General features: G+C 35.2%; 1 protein-coding gene across 6 annotated transcripts in view; it reads left to right on the forward strand.

Moving 5' to 3' along the window:
- Marchf8 (membrane associated ring-CH-type finger 8) overlaps positions 1-16,828 on the forward strand; it is a 128,517-nt gene that overhangs the window by 48,467 nt on the left and 63,222 nt on the right. For 5 of the 6 annotated variants that reach the window (XM_077798569.1, XM_077798573.1, XM_077798568.1 and 2 more), the window contains one exon: positions 3,211-3,390. In XM_077798569.1, coding sequence (XP_077654695.1) covers positions 3,289-3,390 — 102 coding nt within the window. In that variant the 5' untranslated portion in view covers positions 3,211-3,288. Of the gene's footprint in view, positions 1-3,210; positions 3,391-16,828 lie in introns of those variants that run through there. The other variant, XM_077798572.1, reaches the window with a different exon arrangement.

Raw genomic sequence — 16,828 nt, forward strand, 5'->3', positions numbered from 1 at the left:
ATCTCGCTAAATTGCCTAGACTAACCTCAAACTTGACATCATCCTGCTTTAGGCTCCTGAGTTGCTGGGATTACAGATATAAGCCACCATGTCTGATTGCAATCAATGTTTACTATGTTTCTTTTTTCTTTTTTTCTTTCTCTCTCCATTTAACTTTTTTTTAATATTTATTTTTTAGTTGTAGGTGGACACACCATCTTTATTTCATTTTTATGTGGTGCTGAGGATCAAACCCAGTGTGCGAGGCGAGCACTCTACCACTGAGACACAACCCCAGCCCCTCCGTTTAATTTTTATGTGCATCAGACTATATGAGTCTAATGCTTAGTATATTGTTAATATGTTATCACAACCCCATTGAAAACTTGTCCCTTCCTGTAATTTTGGGCTGTTGGCTATTATACTCTTCAGTACAATTCAATTAGTTTCTGATCTCTTTGTAGTCTGGTATCCGTTTCTTATTGTTTAGTAATAATAATTGCCTTATAATACTTAAATATTCTTCACATTTCCTTTGTAAGTTCTTTTTTAAAAAATTTAATTGATTTTAAAAAAATAAATGACAGTGGAATGCATTACAATTCTTATTACACATATACAGCACAATTTTTAATATCTCTTATCTCTGTATATAAAGTATGTTCACACCTATTTGTGTCTTCATACATGTACTTTGGATAATGATGTCCATCATATTCCACCATCCTTTTTGTTCTAAATATTTAATAGGACTCATCTCCTATTGCTTTTTCCTAACATTTTTTTACTTGATTAGCTTATTCTTATGCATAATTTTAGTACCATTTTATAATCAAAATTCTTGTTTTGATTTTGATGGTTTTACATTTAACATGCTTCAGTTTTAGAAAGAGCACATCTTTATTATAGTATTCAAAAATATTATAAATCATTATTTTTTTTCATGAAAGGTTCTTAGTTTTATTTTATCTTATTTTAGTTTTTTGGTACTGGGGATTAAACTCAGGGGCACTCGACCATTGAACCACACCCCCGGTCCTTATTTGTATTTTATTTAGAGATAAGGTCTTACTGAGTTGCTTAGGGCCTCCCTAAGTTGCTGATGCTGACTTGGAACTTGTGATCCTTCTGCCTCCCGATTCTGAGCTGCTGGGATTATAGGCATAAGCCACCATACCTGGCTAGTTCTTAATTTTTATATCATTTACTTCTACTACTTTAAATAACATATACACATATAAAACACACATATATATATATATGCTCACATATATATATGTGTGTATATATGTGTGCATATGTGTATTTTTCCTTGCATTGCAGTACCCTACTGATTTTATACAAACGTTCATAACTTTAACTGGCCCCAATAATTCTTATAAAATTTCTTTGGACTTCAGCCTTTCCACTGTACTATGAAATTCTCTATTTTTTTCCCATGCTGGAGATTGGACCTAGGGCCTTACTGATGCTAGGCAAACACTCTGAGCTACACTCCCAAGCCATTTACTTATTTATTTGTATCAGGGATTGAACCCAGGGGCTCTTAACCATGGAGCAACATCCTTTTTTTAATTTGATACAGGGTCTTGCTAAGTTGCTGAGGCTTATATCCTTGTTAAGTTTCAAACAGCAAGAAACATTGCTACCTTAAGCCTTATGAATAATTTGTATTTAATGATATATAGAATTTTGATAGATTTCAGTGGGGGCATTGAGAAGAGAGAATGAAAAAGAACATAGTTCAATTACTAGCCACTTCAGGGGCATGTAGGAGGGAAAAAAAAAAAAACAGAAAAAAGGCATGAGTGCCTGGAATTATTGAAGACAGCGTAACATACACTATTATTCTACCTAAGGGCAGCATTTTCTTGGTTCTCAGGAATGTCATCTTCCTGGGGGTCTTTATGATAACCCCTATCTTCTGTGAGAAACCCTTTAGAGCAGTGCTTGGCAAACTATAGGTCATGGACCAAATCTAGCCTGCTACTTGTTTTTATGAGTAAAGTTTTATTAGAATATAAATCTTAGTCCATTTTGTGTTGCTATAATAAAATACCTAGATACTTTATAAAGGAAAGATTTATTAACTTCCAGATCTGGATGTTCAAGAGCATGGTATTGGCATTACTTTCTGGTGAGGGTCTCATAATATGGTGGATGACATGACATGGTGAAAATACAAGAAAGGGGAGAAGGGCAAGAAGGTAGGGAATATGAGAGATGTGAACATGGCAAGAGAGTGGGCAGAAGCAGTAAAAGTTGCTTTATAACAACCTGCTATTGAGTAAACCAATGAAACCTAACTCGCTCTCTCAGGAAAGCATTAATCTCTCTTAAAGACCTCATCTTTTAAGGCCCCATCATCTAAATACTATTACATTGGGGAATAAGCTTCTAGCATATGAACCTTTGAGGAACACACAATATCAAAAACCATAGCACATCACCATTCTCCTTCATTTACATATAAGCGGTTTCCATGCTAAAAGGCAAGTTGAGTAGCTGCAACAGATTCAGCCACACACCTGAAATATTTATGTGGCCCATTATAGGAAAAGTTTGCCAACAACTGGTCTAGTGAGTCTAGACTTTTAGAAGGTTAAGCATGGATCATGGATATTTTGAATTTATATTAGACTTCTTAACCTCCAATTTTACTATTGTATATGCTCAAGAGCAGCAGTTTTAAGGAAACATAACTGCTTATATCAGGATGAGTGCTTGATTATGAAAAAAGTTTAACTTCAAAAATATAGTAGATGAATAAAGTGCTTAAATCTAAGTAGACAATGGAGAATTAATCTTTGATTATACATGTACCTGATCCACCAGCCTCTTCAGCATACTCCTATTTTAGAGAAATGTTACAATTTTCCTCCTAAAAAGTCATTTTCCTTTTTTTTTTGAATACCAGGAATTGAACCCAGGGGCGCCTAACCATTGAACCACAACCCTAATCCTTTTTATTTTGAGAGAGGCTGTCACTAGGCTGCTTAGGGCCTTGCTGACTTGCTGAGACTGACCTTGAATTTGAATCCTCTTGCCTCAGCTTCCTGAATTGCTGAGATCATTGGTGTGTTCCACCACATCTGGCTAATTTCTGTCATTTTTGAAGATGAAACATTTATCATTATCTATTTAAGTAAAAATATGAAATTAAATATAAAATGCTAATCTCATTCTTAGAAAAGTATTTAGCTCAGTTATGTTTCTCTTCACTCCTCTTAGCTTGAAGTCCATGGCCCAAGATGACTCTACCAGTGGAGACTCTTTTCTATAAAGAAGGAAACCGGATCAGAGGCTGGGATGAGCATGCCACTGCATCAGATCTCTGCCATTCCATCTCAGGATGCTACTTCTGCTAGAGTCTACAGAAGTAAGACCAAAGAAAAGGAGAGGGAAGAACAGGTAATGGGAGAATATTTTTTAGTTTTCATTAAAAGTTCATTAAATATGATCTTTAAAATACTTAAGCTCTAAAATCAGTGTTTCCTTAGGTAATATACTAATAAGTACACAATAGTTGTTCTTAGAAGAGATTGTCTTTTGGTAGTTTTCTGATTTTGATGTAAACTTATTCTGTTCATAAGTGGTTATAAATGGTTTATCTATTGGTTAAGTCTGTATGCCTGATTACTTCTGATAAATCACTAAGATAAAGTTCGTGCCGGGCACAGTGCTACATGCTTGTAAACCCAATGGCTCTGGAGGCTGAGACAGGAGGATCACGAATTCAAAGCCAGCCTCAGCAAAAGCAAGGCACTAAGCAACTCAGTGAGACCCAGTCTCCAAATAAAATACAAATTAGGGCTAGGGATGTGGTTCAGTGGTCGAGTGCCCCTGAGTTCAATCCCTAGTACCCCCTGCCCCCCAAAAGATAAAGTTCTTTTAATTTTCAGAACATGATATAAAGCATAAATTTATTTGAAGAAAAATTTAGGAATGCTTTACTTGGTTAAAAGGGTACCATAGTTAATACCACTGAGCCTCTCTCTGCCCTTGTACTTGTGATGTGGCTTGAAAATAACTATGCATTAGAGTCTGAGAAATTCAGGATGGAGAATGTTTAGGACTTCTAATCCCAGCCATTGGGGTCAAGGAAGTCTTCTTGGAAAAGGTGGCATTTGTGCAGAGACCTGAAACAATGATCTGGAGTTAGGAGAAAGGGAGGAGGCATAGTATGCCAAGTTGGGGAAATGCTACATGCCAAATTCCTGAAGATTAGAGCAATGTGAATTTGGAGAGATTAAAATAAAATAACTTGAGCACAAAGGTCAGATTGTTTAGTGGCAAGATAGGAAGCTGGAAAAATCAGCAGAAAGCTACTTTAAGGAGTTTGGATTTATCTGTACAAAGAATTGAACGATCAGATTTTTGTTCTTAAAAGTTTCCCTGAGACTGCAGTTTGTAGAATGAATTCAGTAAGTTCTGGGAGAGCAGAGGATTATTTAATAGCTTAGTTATCTAGGTTTGGTATAGTTTTTCTGTACAAGGCCAGATAATAAATAAAGTTATATGTTGCTTATAAATAGGGATATGAGATATGCATGTATGAGTATGTCACAGTGAATATTATGTGTAACTATAATGCACCAATAAAATTAAAAAAAATTATGGGGATACATTCTGAGAAATAGACAATAAGGCAATTTTATCATTGTGTCAACATCATGAGAGTGTACTTGTATAACTAAGAGAGCCAAGGAAGGAGTCACTAAGCTGTGTAATCAAAACATTATGTGGTGTCTGATTGTATTTTAGACTTTGTGGGCCAATCACACTCACTAACTTTGCCATTGTGATATGAAAACACTAAGACAATATGTCAATGTTTGGACCTGTGTTCCAATAAAAGGTTGTTTACAAAAACAAGTGGAAGCTGTATTTTAAAGATAGGCCAATCCCTGAAGATCCTTGGCCTAGGGAAAAAGGTGATGGTGATATCATCTGGGATGGGTTAATAGAGTATTTAGTTTATTTCTTAATTGGACTTGTTGAATATATGTGGGGAGGCACAGGAAAGAGTAAAGGATGACTTCCTGCTTTCTCCATTGCCTTTGCAACGTGCTGTATAAACATATGCCAATTAGTTCTTGTAGAATTTCTATTTTATAGTTAAACTGATCTTTACCAAAGATTAAGAAAAAAATTAATAAGTGTCATTCAATTTGAAGTTATTGTAGTTGATTGGATACCATTCTTTCCATTATTCCATAAAGAATTTAAAAAAATCTATCATATTCTAGCTCTTTTGAAGTACCTGGACTTCAAAATGAAAATAAAATGAAAATTTCTATAAATGAAAATAGCTCTCTCTATTCTTAGTTTGTGTTTTCCCACACCCTTTTTTGTTTAGCTGAGCACTTGGGAGAAGTGTGACCAGCACTGGTTGAAATGCCAGCTGTAAGGGTAGTGGTAAAGTAGATAATTGTTAGTTGTATTAATATTTTTTCTCACTTGCTAGGGTTGAAAGAAGACCCTCAAATGTCTTTCCCATATTCTGTCAGTGGAAGATTTATTTAAATTAATAGTCTTTTCTTATAACCCTTCTTTAACCCAAATGGTTTTTAAAATATAACTAAATCTTACTATAAGGTACTTGCCTATACCAAGTTGAGACTGCCAATTTCCTTTTCATTGTAGGTTCATCTATTTAGACAATAGATGGCTGTAATTTCTTGGTGTGTCTCTTAGTCTGCTCTGACTGCTGTAACAAAATAACATAGTCTGGGTGGCTTAAATAATAAACATGTATTTCTCACAGTTCTGGAGTCTGGAAGTCTGAGGTCAGGGTTCCTACTTCTGACTGTGTGTGAACAGTTGCCTTCCTGTGATGTCCTCATATATTGAGAGGAGAGAGAGGAAGCTTTTTCATGTTTCTTCACAGAAGAGCACTAATCTCATCATGAGCTCCACCCTTAGAGCCTAATTTTTCTCAGATGCATAATTTCCAAATACCATCCCATTGGAGACTAGGGTTCCAACATAGGAATTTGGAGGTGGGGGTGAGATAAACATTTAGTCCATAGCAGTATATGAGAGTCCATGCATATGAGAAAGTTACACGTACTTGGTGTGGAACAGAAAGGAAGATATCCAATATTTTAGTCAAGAAGGGAAATTCTTTTTGATATACACCCTACTTTAGATTTCATTGTTAAGTGGATATTCAATAAGTGCTTACTGAATTGATCTATTTTATAGTATGGTTTTTAAAGGCTTAAATAAATAGCATTGACTTGTTATATTTATAGAATTGGGATTTTGATTGATTTTGTTCCTTCTTTGTGAGGGGAGTAGTTTGAACCTGTTGGCAGCCTGACCATGCTGGAAATCATGGTGCCACTATGCAGCTGCAGGCAGTGAAACAGCAGTTAAGACAGGATCTTGCAAGACCCCCAGAGCTTCCATCTTATCATTCACTGTTCTCAGAACTACGAAGGTGAAATTTATCCCATATTTGTTTCATGTTACCTCAAAGGTGAATTTATGCATGATTTTTTCTATAGCACCCACTGGATAAGCCTGTCTATAATTCTGTGGAGAGTTAATGGACTTTTACATAATAGCCAGTATGGTTGATGAATAAGAAAAATATTTTGTAATCCACAAAAGGATATCTGTTACTGTCACTTTCTTGAAGAAGCATACATATTTTTAGGATTTTTTAGATATTGATCCATTGCTTTTGAAACTGTGGTCTGCACTGGGAAACTTGATTTGGTGGTTAAATTTGTATCTTTTTTAGTGTGAGAATTATTATTATTATTTTTGGTAATACTGGGGATTGAACCCAGCACCTATTTACTTCTGAGCTACATCCCTAACCACCCCCCCAACTTTTTTAAAATTTTGAGACAATATCTTGCTAAATTGTTGAGGTTGGCTTCAAAATTTTGGTCCTTCTGCCTCAGTCTCCCAAGTTGTTGGGATTACAGGCATTCTCCACGATGCCTGGCTGTTGTGAGAATTTTAATTAGATAATGTTAATGGGATTTAAAAATTTTTGTTTTTTTATTGGTGCATTATAATTATATATAAAACACTAGGATTCATTGTGGTATATTCATATGTACACATAACAATTTGGTCAGTTTAATTCCCTAGTAACTCCCTTTTCTCCCCCCAACCCCCACCCCCTTCATTTACTCTACTAATCTATCTTCTGTTTTTGCATCTTTAAGATCTAATGTACATCTTTAAAATATACCTGTTCCAGATTACTTTTTGGTAGGCATTACCATCTGTGAGAACATTTGCATGGCTTCTTAAGTCTTCCATCTACCTAACCTCTAGCCCGCTGGCTTCATGAAAGAAGATTCGAATCCTGAGAAAACGCTAGGGAGCTTTAAATTAAAAGAGACAAGACTCTAATTACCTTTAAAACCAGCTCCAGGACAGCTTCTCCTAGCTCCATCTTCCAGCCACCTAATGCAGTAGCGAGGTTTACTGAAGAGGCTAGTGAGAGAGAGAGAGAGAGAGAGAGAGAGAGAGAGAGAGAGAGAGAGAGAGAGAGAACACCCCAGGGAGTGGACTTTTATTGGGGAACAAAAAATTCCCGGGAAAATCCTACCCAATGAAGATTAAGGGGGTTAAGGTCAGGGTTGACGATTGGATTGGGTCTTCGGGGCAGTGGCCAGACACGCCTCTGCATGGCCAAGCCCTCAGACCTGGAGAAGGGTGGGGAAAGCTCTGACACAACTGTGTCTAAGTGCCTCTCACCCAGCCAGGGAGGTAACTCAAATCATGTGCGAGGATGGCCTCCCACACTTACCTGTGAGGGCCTCAAGAGATTATTTGTTGTAGTCCATTTTCTGTTGCTATAACAGAACACCTGGCACTGAATATTTTATAATGAAAAGAAATATAGAATAAAAGAAATATTAAATTCAAGTTAATCAATTTATAAAGAGAGGAAGCTTATTTAGTTCATAATGTTCTGCCTTGCCTCCAGCCCCAAGGAATGGAGTTGGCTGTGTATGGCCTGAGACCTCTGAAACTATGAGCCCCCAAATAAACTTTCCCTCCTCTAAAATTGTTCTCATCAGTCCTTTGGTTAGAGTAGTGAAAAAGATGACTTAAAACAAAGGGAAATCTCTTCTTCTAGAATAAACTCAGCTTTCTTCTTTCTCATATACTGTGCCTTTCTCTGTCCTGCCCGGTGTGCATGGACCTTATGTCTTCTCATTGGCTCATGCTTCTGTCTAGCCTTTCTGTGTGTGTTACCTACCTGTGTGGTCTAGGGGGACCCTTCCCTCTCCAGCTACATTATGAACCATGAGCTGGTGTGGCACTTTTTGTGCAGTTGAGGTGGATGGGAGCGGGGAGTCATGAAGTGTGGTAAAGGGAGAAGGGAACCAGCTTAGCTGGGGAAGGGCTACAGGCAGCCTCTGCTGTGTTGTTTAATTTATTTTTTTTAAGAGAGAATTTTTTTAATATTTATTTTTTTAGTTTTTGGTGGATACAACATCTTTATTTTTTAATTTTTATATGGTGCTGAGGATCGAACCCAGTGCCCTGTGTATGCCAGGCGAGCACACTACCGCTTGAGCCACATCCCCAGCCCAAATTTGTATCTTTTTTTAGTGTGAGAATTATTATTAATTTTTGGTAGTAATAATAATTATTATTATTTTGTCATCTATGACCTGTATAATGGATAAGGAAAAGTTATCACCCTTTTGAGCCCCTAACATTTCTCAATGCCTTAGGAGAGTCCATGTCCATCCAAGTGAGCCCAGGTAAGTCTCCTCTTCCTTTGAAGTCATTCCTTTTCCTCTAAAGGCTGATTACCCACCTACCCATCCCTTGAGTGAGAGATAAAGGGAACCTTATTTAAGCCAGAGTACTTATTACTGAAAATTAACTTCCTGAGAGAGCAAAAGCTTGAGGCATTTTTAATAAGTGCAGAAGAAAAATAAAGAATGAAGTAGTTAGGTAAAAATGAGGGATGCAGAAAACAGGTAGAGAACATTATAGGTGATTGGACTTTCTAGAGGCCAGTGACAAGATGGTAAGATTATGGGTCTTCCTGTCTTTGGTTCAAGTTCCTCTTGGAATTGTGTTTTTAGTTGCAGTGAATTGACTGCTTCAGACATGATGCATTTGGAAATGTGTAAGCATTGACAAATTGAGGGAAATGAATGTTCATCTGATTCCTAGAAGAATACCAATGAGATGAAAGGTTTATTTATAGCCTTTGACCAGGAAAATTCCCCTTTGAAGCAGTTTATTTCCTGGCATTGGTACTCAAAGCTCCCTTCCCCCAGCCCTTGGTGATTTTCTTTGGTATGCAGTAGCTGATCTTTTGCTAAATATAAATACTGGCCTGCTGATCACAGGGCAAGCACTGTGCTGCTTTTCTTATAGCCAGAACCCTGTAGGACAGGTTTATAGAGAAAAAGGAAGAAAAAAAAAATTGTTCTTTCAGACATCTCTGGTTTAATCATTTACTCTTCCTACTTTTTTTTTTTAAAGTCTCTCAAGTAAGTCTGGGTGATAGATTAGCATACCAGAAGAGCAAACAGATCCAGTAACATTTACTGTCATTTACTGGAAAACTGAACTTCCATTCCTTGCATGCCAGCAAGTATGGTTGGTTTAGAATCTGTATATTGCATATTGCTATAAGGCAGTAATAAAATTGCTTGCTGGGATGGACTAGTCATGAATTATTCATTCACTGCCTAGTTCCTTGGAAATCAGTTGGAGGAAGTAGTTAGTCCAGTTTGATCACAGGAGCATTAGTTATACTGAGGGCTTTGAGTCCAGAGGCTGTAAGGATGTGCCTTTGCTGACTGTTGTAGGGCTGAAGCTGCTGTGTAGGCAGAGCCCATCCTCCAGTGTGGAGCACAGGCACCATGCTGCAGGGGAGAGCTGTACTGAGGATACACCAATGTATTCCTGCTGGAAAATGAAGCTTCAGGTAGGAGAAGTGCCCTTCAGCAGTGCTGAGGTTTCTCACAGATTTTAAGGATGCCATTTTTGGCCTTCTGAAACAAATATGTACAGAACTTAGAGTTGCTTTCCCTATAGAGGTATCCAATTTGAGAAGTTAAGCATTTTATATCTTTAAGGATCTACATTGTTTCTAACAAAACTGTTCCTCAAAATTGTGGAAAGTATTTTTTAAGCAAATAAATATTTAAATGTGTGTATTATAGCATTTTTAGTGGTATCTTCCTTTTGATGTAAAAATCATCCTTTTAATGGATGTAGTATTGCCCATTTAATTTTAAATCATGGATTTTTGAATCATGGTTTTCTTTGGAAATTTTTGAGTTTAGTTCACAGTCTGGGTACAGCTGCAGGCTCTATTACTATTTTCTAGAGAAAGTATTGTTTGTAGAAGCTACTTCAGTTCTTTCTGCTGAAACTCATTCTGGGAAGATCTTCAGCTTCTCATAGAATTGAAAAAAAATACATAGAAGACAGAACAAAGACCTTGTTGGGTATTATTTACTGTGTGTGTTTGTGTGTGTGGTGTGTGTGTGTGTGTGTGTGTGTGTGTGTACACGTGCGTATGTACTGTGTGTGTTTTAAGCCAGATATATAATTTCATTTGGCAGGGCTGTTATAATGTTGCCGTTTGTTTCCTTTGTTTGATTTTGGGTGCTGTCTGTGTTAACTTTGCTGAGACCGGAGATTTTCTTGCTGTGAGAACACAAAAATAGTAAAGATGAAAAGAACCACATCACCAAGGACTCTGAGCCAAATTGGATGTATTATTTTATCAGTAAATATTATTTTCAGTTTTAAAACTATACCAAATGTCTCTTGAACACATGTACTTTGGCTCTGAGACAACTAAGGAAGATTGACAGTACTCCTATACTGTTTTCTTAAGCTCTGTAAGAGCAGGAGTATTTATTTTGTTCACTCATCATTCCCAAGGGTCTAGAACACTACCTGGTAGTTGGTCAATAAATGTATTTCTGAATGAGTACATTCTGTACTGAACTCTTTAAATAGCCTTTGAACAAAGGTTGCTTGTTCATGTAGTGCTGTAGGAAGTTATAGTATAATTTTTTCAATAACTTTTATAGGAAATGGCTTCTTATTTATATTGCTAAAGAATATTTCAAGTTCAAGGTTTTGTGTACTGAGTGGATGCATAATTTTTAAAAAAAATTTTATTTGTTTTAATTAGTTATATATGATAATAGAATGCATTTATGTATTTTGACATATCCTACATAAATGGGGTATAATTTCTCATTTTTCTGATTATACATGTTATGTTATAGAATCACATTGGTCATGAAGTCATATATGTGCATAGGTAATAATGTCTGTTTCATTATACCTTCTATCCCCATATCGCCTCAATTGCCTTCACTCCCCTCTACCTAATCTAATCTAAAGTAACTCTATTCTTCCCTAGAGCCTGCCCTCAATGTGAATTAGCATCCGTATTAGAGAAAATATTTGGCCTTTTTTTTGGGGGGGGATTGGCATATTTTGCTTAGCATGATATACTCCAGCTCCATCCATTTACTGGCAAATGCCATAATTTCTTCTTTAAAAGCTGAGTAATATTCCATTGAATATATATGTATACACATACACACATACATATATACACACGCTCCACATTTTCTTTATCCATTCATCTATTGAAGGGCATGTAGATTGGTTCCATAGTTTAGCTATTGTAAATTGAGCTGCCGTAAACATTGACATGGCCATGTCACTATAGTATGCTGGTATAGTACTTTGGGTATAAACTGAAGAGTGGGATAGCTGGGTCAATTGGTGGTTCCATTCTGAGTTTTCTGAGGAATCTCCAAACTGCTTTCCATAGTGGTTGTACCAATTTCCAGTCCCACCAGCAATGTATGAGTGTACCTTTTCCCTCACATCCTTGCCAACATTTATTATTTCCTGTGTTCTTGATGATTGCCATTCTGACTGGAATGAGTTGAAATCTTACAGTAGTTTTGATTTGCATTTCTCTAATTGCTAGAGATGTTGACCATTTTTCCATATATTTGTTGATCAGTTGTATTTCTTCTTCTGAGAAGTGTCTATTTAGTTCCTTAACCCATTTATTGATTGGGTTATTTGTTTTTTTGGTATTACATTTTTTGAGTTCTTTGTATATATCCTAGAGATTAATGCTTTATCTGCCAGTCTGAAGGCTTTCTCTTCACATTATTGATTTTTTTTTTTCCGAGAAGAAACTTTTTAGCTTGAATCCATCCCATTTATTGATTCTTGATTTTACTTTTGCGCTTTAGGGATCTTGTTAAGGAAATCAGATCCTAGGCCAACATGATAAAGATTTAGGCCTACTTTTTCTTCTAGGAGGCGAAGGGTCTCTGTTCTAGTACCTAAGTCTTTGATCCACTTTGAGTTGACTTTCACGCAGGATGAGAGATAGAGGCTTAATTTCATTTTGTAAAATGTGGCTTTCCATTTTCCCCAGCATCATTTGTTAAAGAGACTATCTTTTCTTCACTGAGTGTCTAGTATGAGATAACTGTATTTGTGTGGGTTTGTCTCTGTGTCTTCTATTCTGCATGTCTGTTTTGGTGCCAATACCATGCTGGTTTTGTTACTATAGCTCCGTAGTATAGTTTAAGGTCTGGTATTATGATGCCTCCTGCTTCACTTTTTTTTTTTGCTAAGGACTGCTTTGGCTTTTGGGTTTCTTATTTTTCCAAATGAATTTCATGATTGCTTTTTGTAATTCTATGAAGAATATCATTGGGGTTTTAATAGAAATTGCATTAAATCTGTATATGCTTTTGGTAGTACGGCCATTTTGACTATATTAATTCTACCTACTAGGAGCGGGGGAGATCTTTTCTTCTGACGTCTTCTTCAGTTTCTTTTTTCAATGTCCTGTAGTTTTCATTGTAGAGTTCTTTCACCTCTTTTTTTAGATTGATTCCCCAAATTTTTTTTGAGACTATTGTGAATGGGGTAGTTTTCCTAATTTCTCTTCTCAGTGGATTCATTGTTGATGTATAGAACATGTTTGATTTATGGGTGTTTTGCTGAATTCATTTATTAGTTCTAGAAGTTTTTTGTGGAATTTTTTGGAACTTCTAGATATAGAATCATGTCATCGACAAATAGTGATATTTTGAATTGTTCTTTATCTACTTGTATCCCTTTATTTTTTTTCTAATTGCTCTGACTAGAGTTTCAAGGATGATGGTTGAATAAAAGTGGTGAAAGAGGGCATTCTTGTCTTGTTCCAATTTTTAGAGTGAATGCTTTCAGTTTTTTTCTGTTTAGAATTATGCTGGCCTTGGGTTTAGCACATATAGCTTTTACGATGTTGAGGTATGTTTCTACTATCCCTAGTTTTTCTAGTGTTTTGAACATGAAAGTGGATGCATAATTTTTAAGTGGCATATTTTTATCTCTTCATTTTACTATTTATATAATTAATATTTTTTAGAAATCAGCAAACCTTTCTTTTTGGCAAAATGTTATTTCATATTCAGAAAATAAAAATGAAAAATACTTCATAGAAAATGCACTTGGAAAAGATTATAGTTTTTAATTATCATTGTTTTTAAATTTTGAGACAGGGTCTCCCTAAGTTGCTTAGGCCTTGCTAAGTTGCTGAGGCTATCATTTGAACTTGTGATCCTACTTCCTCAACCTCCCAAGTTGTTGGAATTACGGGCATACACCACCACACCTAGCTTGGAAAAGATTGTATCTTCCTGGTTTGCAGATGACTGCCTTCTCATGTGATCTTTTTTATATGTATACATGCTTACTGTTGGTTTCTCTTCTTTTAAGGACACTTATTGGATTAGGGTCCCCATCATCATGCCATCATTTAACTTTAATTAACTACTAAAAGCTTTATCTTTAAGTATGGTCACATCACATGTTGGGAGGTAGAGGTTCAACATGCAAATTTGGGGAACATACAGTTTTGTCCTCGGCACTGATCATAACAATACTTTTAAAAGTAAGATTTCTAATACTTTTCTTTTTATTTATTTATTTTTCTTTGGTATAAAAATGGTAAATAATTTGAAACTAAAGCTCCAGTCCACAAAAAGCATGGGGAAGGGGCCTCTTTTTTTATGTGTGTGTTGTGCTGGGGATCAAACCCTCATGCATACTAGGCAAACGTTATACTACTGAGTCACATCCCCAGCACACTTAAAGTGTCTGTAAGGTAAATATTCTTGTTTCTAATGTATGCATATAGAATTTATTTTAAAATTTAAGGGACTGTAGTATTTATTCCCATTTTATCTTCTTCCTGTGCACTTCTCAAGTCAATATTTAAAGAAGTACTCAACCTGCCCTTCCCAGAATCAGTAGTTTTAAGTAAGTTTCAATCAGAGCTATGCCAGGGCAAAGTGTAGGCTTGAATTCTGACAGATCTATGTTTGAATTCCAGCTCCTATTTACTCCCCAGTCCCTGGGAAACTACTGAGCTAGGGAACATCATGAAATTCCTGAATTTCTCCAAATCTAGTTTTTTTTTCATTTTACAGATGAAGATTAAACTTTTGTGCAAAAGATGGCTGGTTAGCTTCTCAACATGCATATTAAAATAATTTTATTGGCCAAGAAGCATAAGTTACAAGAACAACATATGTTCCTTTAGGGAATTACAATCAAAACCATAAAGATAACCAATTCATACCCAATAGGATGACTATAAACAGAATAATAAATAATAAGCATGGTGAAGTTGTGGAAAAATTGGCACCCTCTTTGTGCATTGATGATAGGGATATAAAATACTAAAGCATCTATGAGAAAGAGTTTGATAATTCCTCAACAATTAAACAGAACTACAATTCTAAACAGATTTTTAAGCAAAAACATGTACATGAATGTTCATAGCAACACTATTTACAATAGTAAAAAGGTGGAAGCAACCTAAATGTCCATCACTGGATGAATAAACAAAATGTATTAAATTCATGAAAGAGAATATTCAGTCATAAAAAAATGAAGTGCTGATATATACTACATTGATTGAACCTTGAAAATATTATGATAAATGAAAGAATCTAGTAACAAAAGACCATATTTTGTGTGATTACATTTATATAAAATATCTAGAATAGGCAAATTCATAGAACATAGTAGTGATTGCCAGGGGCTGAGGAGAGGGGAATGAGGAATGAGAGCCACAGAGTCTGGGCTTTCATTTTACCATAGTGAAAATGGTCTGGAATTAGATGGTGATGATGATTGCATAGTATTGTCAGTGCACTAAATATCACTGAATTGTATGCTTTCAATAGTTAGAATGATAAATTTGATGTGTATTTACCATGAGGAAAAAAAATGTAAAGGATGAGCTTACAACAAGAAAAAAAAAGCCAGCTTACGAGATGTTTTAAACAATTAATTTTTCTCATGATATGAGAGAGCCAGGCAAATATTCTACCAGTTTAAAAAAAAGTCAAAAGAGCACCAATTTTTGTGGAGGAAAGGAATGTTAAGATGAATTACAAATAAATAAAAAAATATTTATTCCAAATGGGGATGAAGTCTATTAAAATCATTCTCATCATAAATTAATGTCTACCAGGTTTTTACAGTTTATTTTCAACAAAGTATTACAAATAGTTTTCCATTGAAATGACATTTTTCCTCTAGATTCCCTGGTTTTGATTTTAAAAATCTCATAGAAAAGTTATTCTTGATTAGAAAATAACATCTGATTAGATTTGACATATTTTATTTATAAAGACACAGGGAGAATGGTCCTTCTTAAGTTGGCTTTGCTCTAAATGTCCTTGAAGAATTTCAGGTTCAATTTTTTTCTTTTTTAAAAAAGTTTTTATTTATTAGTGCATAGTTATACATAGTTATAGATAGTATACATAGTTATAGATAGTATACTTAAAGTTTACTCCATTTCTTTTTAAATTTTGTTGTAGTTATACATGATAGTAGAATGTAGTTTACTCCATTTCAATCCACAGTACTTCCCCTTATACTCCTCTCTTCCCAATACCTTTACTATCTATTGGTATTCCTTCTATTTATTTATTTATTTTTAAAATTGGTACATTATAGTTATATGTAAAATTGGAATTCATTGTGATGTATTCATACATATATATAGCATAATTTGGTTAGTTTGGATCTTGTCATACCTCTTATGATTTGTGGTCCTAAGGTTAGAAATCCAAGAACTTGTTACAAGGTTTCAGCTATAATATCTAAAAGAATTGCATATTTTTAAAAAGTATTTATTTTTTAGTTTTAGGTGGACACAATATCTTTATTTTATTTTTATGTGTTGCTGAGAATCGAACTCAGTGCCTCATGCATGCTAGGCGAGTGCACCACCACTTGAGCTACATCTCCAGCCCAAGAATTCCATATTTTTAATGTTCTCCAAATATCTTAAAGTTCCTGGGCCTCTTAGAAGTGATTAAGTTTTATATAATCACCTGCCAGACTGGGAACTCTTTTTTTTTTTTTTTTTCAGACTGGAAACTCTTTAAACCAGATTTTCTAAAGAAGGCTTTGCAAGTTCACCTTAGTTCCTAAAAATTGTCTGGTCATATCTGATTGAGTGAGCATCATTTTCAAATGTGAATTTCATTGCAAATCCAGTATTTCCAATTATGTCCTAGTGAGGGTATCAAATAAAGATAGCTTTATTGCCATAAAAACAAGAATATCCAAAAAAATTCTGAATTCTAGAAGGCTGATGCAAGATAGACTGAGATATCATTTATAAGTGTTTCATATCACTTTACAAAAGCAGTGTTTAGTAAATTATTATGAGTTTTATGTTTAGTAAATTATTATGATAGTTTTAAGAGTGAAGAGAATGGGCTTCTTTTTATGTCTGGAGGATAGAACATTCAAATATCATCAAAGTAGTTCCAGCAAA

The sequence above is a fragment of the Urocitellus parryii genome, chromosome 5, assembly GCF_045843805.1.
Source record: "Urocitellus parryii isolate mUroPar1 chromosome 5, mUroPar1.hap1, whole genome shotgun sequence".
NCBI lineage: Eukaryota > Metazoa > Chordata > Mammalia > Rodentia > Sciuridae > Urocitellus > Urocitellus parryii.